The sequence below is a fragment of the Acanthisitta chloris genome, unplaced genomic scaffold, assembly GCF_000695815.1.
Source record: "Acanthisitta chloris isolate BGI_N310 unplaced genomic scaffold, ASM69581v1 scaffold23445, whole genome shotgun sequence".
NCBI lineage: Eukaryota > Metazoa > Chordata > Aves > Passeriformes > Acanthisittidae > Acanthisitta > Acanthisitta chloris.
This window is the reverse complement of record NW_008675636.1, coordinates 1-8,662: the sequence shown is the minus strand read 5'-3', so window position 1 is coordinate 8,662 and position 8,662 is coordinate 1. Positions and strand designations below refer to the sequence as shown.

Below are 8,662 nucleotides of genomic sequence, written 5' to 3'. Positions count from 1 at the left end.
ATCTTAGTGAATGGTATCTTGGGATTTTTTTGGCAATAATGTAAAAATGGAATTACCCTGTTTTGTCTTTCAAGACTTCCACTGAAGATATGGAGACCAGTGAAGCTACTGAAATAATAGAGGGAACAAGACATGAGGTAAAGCAACCACAGAAACTTATTTTGGGGACTTGTGTAGATGAAATGAATCACTTTTAGGGGCTGAAAGTCATGCTAAGGAAACCCAACTTCAAATCATTAATTTCCCTGCCTCCAGGAGAGCTGGAGAGGGACTTTATACAAGGGCAGTGCAGTGACAGGACAAGGGGGAATGGCCTCAAGCTGAATGAGGGAAGATTTAGATTGGATATTAGGAGGAAACTGTTCCCTGTGAGGGTGGTGAGGCACTGGCACAGGTTGCCCAGAGATGCTGTGGCTGCTCCATCCCATGAAAGTCCAAGGCTAGGGGCTTGGATGAACGGGGCTTGGAGCAACCTGTGCTAGTGGAAGGTGTCCCTTCCCAGGGCAGGGGGTTGGGACTAGATGATCTCCGAGGTCTATTCCAACCCTTAACATACTAGGATACTCTGAAACTCTGCAACACCCCAAGAATCAGCACGGCCTCCTCTCCCCATGCAGGTGGACAGCCACATTATGAAGGTGGTGCAGCAGATAGTGAACCAGGCGAGCTCTGGGCACCAGATCATTGTGCAGAACGTCACTGTGGCCGAGGGCAGTGCTGACAGCGCCGACACCATCACCATCGCTACCCCCGAGAGCCTGACTGAGCAGGTGGCCATGACATTGGCCTCAGCCATTGGGGATGGCACTGTGCTGGCCACTGGCACCAGTGGGGAGCAGGGGGAGGCCACGGTCACCATGGTGGCATCTGAGGACATTGAGATCATGGAGCATGCAGGGGAGTTCGTCATCGCCACACAGGATGGAGAGGTGGAGGTCCAGAAGGGATGGAGGGGCTGGGCCTCAGACTGGATCTCGGGCTGGATTGCAGACTGGGTTCCTCCAGCTGGGGATTGGATCAGTCCTGAGGTTACCACTGTACTGTGCAGAGAGCAAGGAGGGAGTGGTCTGGAGGGAAATGGCCTAACAGGATAGTTCAGGCCCACAACAGGATAGTGCAGGCCTGAGGTGCTCTGGAAATACCAGGAGTGAACCCTCTGCATGGTCATACTGTGAAGGGACTGACAGGCCACCTGTGATGCTCGGTCTCCTGTCCAGCAGCCTCAAATCAAGACAGATCCTGTGTAAATCAGTTCCCTTGGAACAGCAGTGTCAAGTATTCAGGAAATGAAATGAATAATTAGGGTCTCATCAGAGACTATTTAATCATATGCATTAAAAACAAGTGGAGAAAACCAAACAAAGAGCTGTGGGGTGTGTTCAACACCACTCAGACACTGATGCCTTTAATCTCCCTCCCTTAGGCCTCCCAAGGCCTGGTACTGCAGTATTGCTCTTACTGGACAAGTAGCCTTATGGATTGGTCTGTGAATGCAACCTTGGACCCTGCACTGCCAGCCAGGCTGCTCTGGGAGCCAGTCTGGGGGCTGCAAAGCCATATTGTATAGGAATTTGGGGGTTTTTAACCATATATGGATTTTTAATGGCATATTGTACAGACTGGGCATGTAAATAAGGACATTTTTAAAAATAAAGTTATTTAAAGTTCTTACTACGTCTTTTCCAGTTTCTGCTCTGTTCTCAGACAGAAGAGTTTCTGGAAGGAGGAGGGAAGTGGAGGACTGTGGCACTGCTGTGCACAGGCTGCAAGTAAGCAGCCCTGGAAATTCAACTGCCCCAAAATACAGAGAAATGCTTAAACTCGTGGCTGAGCCTCACTGTGAAGAGATAAATCAAACAGTGGAACAAGGAGGGGAAATGCCAGAAAGATTAATTCTGGAATCTATGTCCAGAGCTCAGTATCACATCCCTGACCCTTCTCAAGAATTCTGTCCAGAATTCCCCATTTCCATGACTCTTCAGGCTGAAACAGCAACTTAGTGTGAAGGAGCTGAGCAGGGATCAAGGAAGAGATAGGCAAGGAGAAGCAGCACTTCAGTACTTCCCTCCTGAAGTTAAGGAGCTTCACACCAGCACAGATCAGATTCTGCCAATAATTGTTTTTTCCAGCTAGATACACACAACCTGTTCTACTTAGTGTTCACAGTGAAGGGTTAATCATTTGCCAGAGATACTCACAAGATTCAGCTTCCTCCAAATTCAGTTGTGTTAGCCCTTCCCAGGGAGAGATTCACTTCAAGATGGACCAAACTCCATCCCAGGAAATTCCCTACTGATCTCTCTAACTAGAACCTCAGGGTGTCTGAGGGATCTTAAATAGTGCTCTGCTGACTGCACAATTTGGATTGATGGTGCCTAACCTTGTTCCAAAAGCAGTTTGGGGCATCCAAGCTTATTGCTGAACTGTGTCTTAAAAACATCCAAAAATCCTCAGATAAACAAAAATATCTTCATGTTCTTTTCTTCCTTTCCAACAGTGTTGGAGGCTTAAAGATTTCTTTTAAATTCCTCCAGATTCCTTTGGAATAGATGTTTCTGTAGCTGGGAGGCTGTGATGGGAGGTGCTGGGAGCCCCCAAACTTCCTGGATTTACACCACTCATTGGTGGTTTGGTTGGTGAAGGCTAAGTAGAGGCTGAAACAGGAGTATCCACCCAGGATGAGTGTGAGCAGGATGACAAAACCCAGCATGAAGACAATCCTGGGGAAAGTCAGGAACAGGTGCTGCAAGGAGAAAGATAAATTAGTTAAAAAAAGGGAGGATGAAATCACTGTAAAAGTCCAGCTGGAATGTACATCCATGTGCACATGTGGTGGAGCCCAGGAACAAGTGCCCAGCCCTGACCTCCACCCAGCTCAACGATGGTTCATCGCTCAAGCTGCACTAGAGGAGGTTTAGGTTGGATATTAGTGGAAAATTCTGCACAGAAAGGGCTGTCCAGGCCTTCATTTTCTATGAACCAGAATTAATTCTCTATGAACCACGCTTTGGTTCATAGAGAATGAACCAGAGGTGCTGAGTGACACATCCTGGAGACAGAAATCTGAGGAACTGGAGAGTGGAAGGAAGTGCTGGGAGAAAAGTGTCATGTTTTTAAAGTCTGCTGCAGTGGTAGTTTTCTACTCTTAATTAGCTGTGCAAAATCAGCTGTTAATCAGCTGCATTAGCTGCTGCTAAAACCAGCAGCCTGTCCCATCCTGGGGGAACAGGACAAGATAACTGACAGCAAAGTGACCTTATTGCTGTCTACAACTACCTAAAAGGTTGTAGCCACGTGGGGGTCAGGCTCTGCTCCCAGGGAACAGGGACAGGACAAGAGGAGATAGTCTCAAGCTGCACCAGGGGAGGTTTAGGTTGGACTTTAGGAAGAATTTCTTCCAGAAAGGGTGATTAGACACAATGGAATGTGCTGCCCAGGATGGTGGTGGAGTCACCATCCCTGGAGGTGTTTTAAGTACAGACTGGACATGGCTCTCAGTGCTCTGAACTAGTTGACACGATGGTGTTAGGTCACAGGTTGGACTTGGTGATCTCAGAGGTCTTTTCCAACATCAATGACTCCGTGAAAGAGTGAGCCAAACCTTCCTCAGCACAAACTCACCTGCACGAGGAAGAGGAGCCCCACGGGGTGCTCGTGGCCTTGGGCATCGAGGTAGGTGCTGTGCAGCATGTCAGAGAGCAGCACCAGGTGCGTGAGCAGTGCAGCAGTGGTGGCACTGAGGGCTGTGGCCGTGGCAGTGAGGGACAGCAGCAGCAGCAGGAAGTACCTGGCGTTGCAGGCACCGATGCAGTTGTTGACCCACACGCAGTGGTGGTCAAAGCGATGCACACAGGTCCCACATACCCCTGGGAACAGGCAGGGACACAACAAGGGGCTGGTCACTGGCCTTGCAAGTAATTGGATTTTTAGACAGTTTAGCAGAGATTAGAATCTGGAAAATTCTGAGAATTGTGGTCAGGATTTAGCTTTTGAGGCAAGTATATTGATTTTAATTGCATATAATAAACCCCAATACTAAACCCAAAGACATCATATAGCTCATTTCCTCCTCTGTTTAGCCTGACTGCACCTCCAGGGCTTGGGCTGAAAGGTAGAGATTGGAGCTCCAACCTTTACTTTAGATGACAACAGCAAAGAGAATTTGCTCAGAAAGAGGCTGTGGCTGCTCCATCCCTGGGAGTGTTCTAGGCCAGGTTGGATGCAACCTGGGCTGGTGAAAGGTGTCCCTGCCCATGGCAGAGGGTGCAATGAGACAAGCTTTAAAGCCCTTCCAACCCAAACCATCCTGTGATTCGATGATTTTGTGAAATGCAAACCCCTAAACTCAGGTGCTGACAGGTGGTAATTTCTCACTTAACTCCCAGCTGCTCACCAGTTTGGCTGTTCCTGACCCTGATTTATCCCCTCAGCACTGCTCATTTCTGTGAGAAGAAACAGCAACCAACCAGATCCACATACTGGCAAAAGGAGCTATGACCTGGGACCTCAGGAGGGGAAACACAGCCCTGTGTGCTCTGAGCTGGTAACACAACAGCTGCAGTGTGAAGAATTCCTTTGGGGAAGGATTACTGATGTGCTTATCAAGGAGGCTGAGGTTCTTACTGCAGTGCTTGGACCTGGCTGGCTTCTCCAGGCAGCAGGTGGGACACACAGTGCCTCTCTGAAACATCACTCCATCATAGGCATAAACCTTCACCAGTGCTGCCTGGTTTGATTTTGTGATCACACCTGGGAAAGAAGCAGGGAAAACAGTAAAATTATTATATTTATAGCATTTTTAAAGTGGTTTACAAACAGCTGAAACAGGAACTTACCAGGGTCGGCCCAGGAGCAGAGCAGCAAGCAGCACACATTCCCAGCCAGCAGCAGGTAGGGCAGGAGGAGGAGGAGGAGGTGGAACTGCTGCTCCCAGCAGTACATAAACACCTCCCAGGTGTATTCCCCAAACACTGCAGCCTGCAGGGCTAACTGCAGGGTCACGAACCAACAGCTCCTGGGGCAGCAAGGGAGAGTCTCTTTAGTACTCTGCAGCTGATGAACAGGTCAAGTACACTCAGAGGTGATCAAAGGCTTTGCAAAGGCAAAGAGACAACTCAGGCCAGCATGGATTGCATATGAATAGTGTTTTCTCCACCCAGTGGCTTCTCCTTCTCTTCTTCCCCCAAACACTCCTGTAAATCTGCCACTTAGATTCACTGCATTATGTCCTTTGGCTATTTTTCACGAAGTCTCATCACTTTGCTGCTGACAAAACATGCCCCAGTGATAGGCCACAGAACATTCTGCCAGGAGACATTTGCTGCTCTGAAAGTAAAGAAAAGCCCAGAAAATCTTCTTTAAAACACTGAAATATCAGCAGCTGTTACAAAACAAGTGTGGCAGGAGATGGGCAACAGTGAACACCAGTTCCAGTGCACATGGAGGGTCCCAGTGCCCCCAGCGACAGTGTCACCTCTGTCTCAGGTTCTGTTACAGCAGAAAAGCTGCAAAATAGGCAGCAAGGCCACCCCAGCACTCACCCCACAGCTCTATGTGTTAGCCCTGAGGTGTTCCTCACCCTGGAAACACCAGGGAAAGGTGTTTAAACTGTTCCTGGAGCACCAGAGACAGCACAGAATTCCCCTGACGCCAGCAGGCTGCACCTGGCAGCTGTGCAGCTTCCCCTGGAGCCACCTGCACTGCCAGGCTGCTGGGCTGAGCTAATGGCATTGGAGGGAGAGGGTGGGAATCTGTCTGAGTCCCTGTGCAGCTGCCAGAGAGGCTCTGGGAATTCCTTAGGAGGTCCAGAATCCCACCAGTGTGCCCAACATCTGCTGCACTGGGAGATGCTGAGCACATCGTGTGTCAATGTGTGCAAGTATCTCAGGTCTCACCTCCTAAACCATGAGCAAGGGAGAGACAAGAGCACGGCAAAGCCTAAAGGGAATGTGTAATCCCAGACAGCTATCCCTAAAGGAGAGAGGATATCTAAGGATAGTACTGAGTGCTCTGGTGGTGGTAGGAGAAGCCAACAAGAACCAGAAAGATTAGTAAAAACAATGTGAAAGGCATAAAGTGCAGTACCTGGTGTGGAAGAGGCTGTGCAGGGCCCTGTGTGTCACCCTCTGGAGCTGGTTGGGGACGACCAGTGACAGCACCTGAGGGCAGTGAGAACACTGTGTCACCTCAGCTGTACATCCCTCCTGCCTCACATTCCAATCCCTAACCCCTCCGGTCTGTACTAGTACAGCCACAGCACCAGGGGCATTTGAGCTTCTAGTCACAGAACCAAGGTTGGAAAAAACCACCAAGATCATCAAGTCTAACCATAACACGTGGAATCACAGAAGCTGCTTCAGGACAGACTGGAGGTGGCACTTAGTGCCATGGTCTGGTTGCCACATTGGTATCAGGTCATAGGTTGGACTTGATGATCTCAGAGATCTTTCCTACCCTGACTGATTCTCTGATTTTGTGAATCACTGAGGTTGGAAAGACCTGCAAGACCATCAATCCAACCTGTGACCCATCAGCACCTTGGCAACTAGAGCAGAGCACTGAGTGCCATGTCCAGTCATACCATGAACACCTCCAGGGATGGATACTCCACTGGACAGCTCCAATGCCTGACAGCCCTTTCCACGAAGAAGGAAGGACAGAACAGACATGCTGCTCGGACTCCACACTGGAATGAGGTTCCCTGTTCCTGGGATCCCAAGAGGCACCAGCACGTGTGTGGATTAAGGTGTGAAAGGGGTAAGGAGCTTAGGGGGGTTGTGCTGGGCACTGGTTCATTAGGGAGAGCACTGAGGACAATATGCTCCAGCTGACAGGTGCCAGTGGAGATAATCACAGGATAAAGCCTGGTGGCCTCCAGAAAAAGGGGAAAACCCCCAATGCAACCAAACCTTCCAAAATCCACCTCCAGCCTGGTAATTCTGTGTCTAATTGTCCTTTCCAGCACAGCCTGATGTGCTGAAGGAGGAGGAATCTGCCTGTGCTCACTGAGTGATCCCTCAGCCACAGCTTGTGGGGCTGACACATCTCTATAGCAACACACAGCTCAGTGCTGGAGCAATTAGAGCAGCTGAGCCTATTTCTAGCTGACAGGCCAAGAAAATATGCAGTGAGAGCTTCTTGCCTGAGATGTGAAAGACCAGGAGGCAAAAAGCATATGTGCAGCTGAGAGGATGCTAAATATTTCTGTGTTCCTGGAATGTGTTGTCTCAGCAGTTCACGGGCTGCAAAAAGAGACTTTTCCAAGGCTGCTGCCACAGGAAACTCATAACTCAACAACAAAGCAACCTGCAGGCAGCCCTAGCACACTTCCAGGCTTATACAGTGCTAGTTACAGCCAGAAATGATTTAAAATACTGTCTAAAGAAATTATTTAATCATGGAGTAACCTGAGTTGGAAGGATGATCCACAAGGATCATCAGTCCAACCCCTGCCCCACACAGGACACCCCAGCAATCCACTCCGTGCCTGACAGCATTGGCCAAACAGGCTGAAATAGCAAATATGTAGGATTATCACCCTGACCACACACACTGGCATCTTCTAGAGGGGAGAAATACAGCAATTACACTGATTTTAGGACAACCAAGTAGGGCAGACCACCAGGACGGGAGATGTTCATTGCTCTGGGAGCTCAGTCCATATGTGGCAGCCCAGTTCTTCACCTAGCAGCTCAGTTCCTCACCTCGCAGCCCAGTTCCTTACCTGATTTGCTCTGTGGACACTTCTCATGAGGAAACTCTCCTCCCTCCCTGAGCAGAGGCAGAGCAGAGCAGTCACAGCCAGCACAAAGCACAGGTAAGCCAAGAAGAGTGTCAAGAAGTCCATCCTGAGCCCTGGGATGGAGCAGAAGCAGCTGTGAGTGTCCCTGGGTGCCACAACCCTGTCCCAGGGCTTGGGCTCCCCTATGCAACGGAGGTACCGGAGCAACGGAGCAGCTTCGAGCCCAGGGGGGGACCCCAGACCCTCCCACCAGTGCACTCCAGGCCCCTCCATCAGGACATGGCACTGAGGTCGATGTTTCGCGTATTTCTCTGCCAAGACAGAATCACAGAATCCTTTAGGTTGGAAAAGACTTTCAAGATCATCCAATCCAACCTGTGACCCATCGCCACCTTGGCAACCAGACCAGAGCACTGAGTGCCATGTCCAGTTGTTCCCTGAACACCTCCAGGGATGGTGACTCCACCATCTCACTGGGCAGCACATTCCAACCATTTCCATGAAGAAATTCCTCCTGATGTCTAACCTGAACCTCTCCTGGTGAAACTTAAGGCTGTTCCCTCTTGTCCTGTCACGCCCAGCAGCAGCCCCTGACCCCACCTGGTCGCACCTTCTGCCAGGACGTGGCAGAGAGCAGAAGATCCTCCCTGAGCCTCCTTTTCCCTGTGTCAGGGACACATGGGGACAGAGCAGGGGGTGTCCCCGGCCCAGGGGCTCCGGTAGCTGCCAAGCCCAGCGCCTGCGGCAGTGCCTGCGGGACTGGGACAGGGGCACAGGAGGACAGGGGGATAGGGAGGACAGGGAGGACAGAGGGACAGGGAGGACAGAGGGACAGAGGGACAGAGGGACGGGGACACGGGGACAGGAGGACTCCGAGGGGTCACGGCGGGGCCACCGCGCGGCTCTGCCTGTACCACCTTC

At 50.5% G+C, this 8,662-nt stretch overlaps 1 protein-coding gene across 1 annotated transcript; it reads right to left on the bottom strand.

Annotated features, from left to right (window-relative positions):
- Positions 1-2,470: 2,470 nt before the first annotated feature.
- On the bottom strand, positions 2,471-7,846 carry ZDHHC4 (zinc finger, DHHC-type containing 4). Its single transcript, XM_009075846.1, has 6 exons — positions 7,724-7,846; positions 6,085-6,158; positions 4,836-5,014; positions 4,624-4,749; positions 3,622-3,866; positions 2,471-2,743 (listed from the first exon to the last, which is right to left on the bottom strand). The coding sequence occupies exons 1-6, from the start codon at positions 7,844-7,846 to the stop codon at positions 2,471-2,473; spliced, it is 1,020 nt and encodes a 339-aa protein (XP_009074094.1).
- Between the last annotated feature and the right edge of the window lie 816 nt (positions 7,847-8,662).

What these genes read in the sequence shown, in the direction of transcription:
- ZDHHC4 (XM_009075846.1), bottom strand. Translation starts at nt 7,846, where the DNA reads ATGGACTTCTTGACACTCTTCTTGGCTTACCTGTGCTTTGTGCTGGCT. An exon ending in GTGTCCACAGAGCAAATCAG is followed by an intron (nt 6,159 to 7,723) that starts GTAAGGAACTGG and finishes CACTGCCCTCAG; the next exon opens with GTGCTGTCACTGGTCGTCCC. An exon ending in AGCCAGGTCCAAGCACTGCA is followed by an intron (nt 3,867 to 4,623) that starts GTAAGAACCTCA and finishes GCCTGTTCCCAG; the next exon opens with GGGTATGTGGGACCTGTGTG.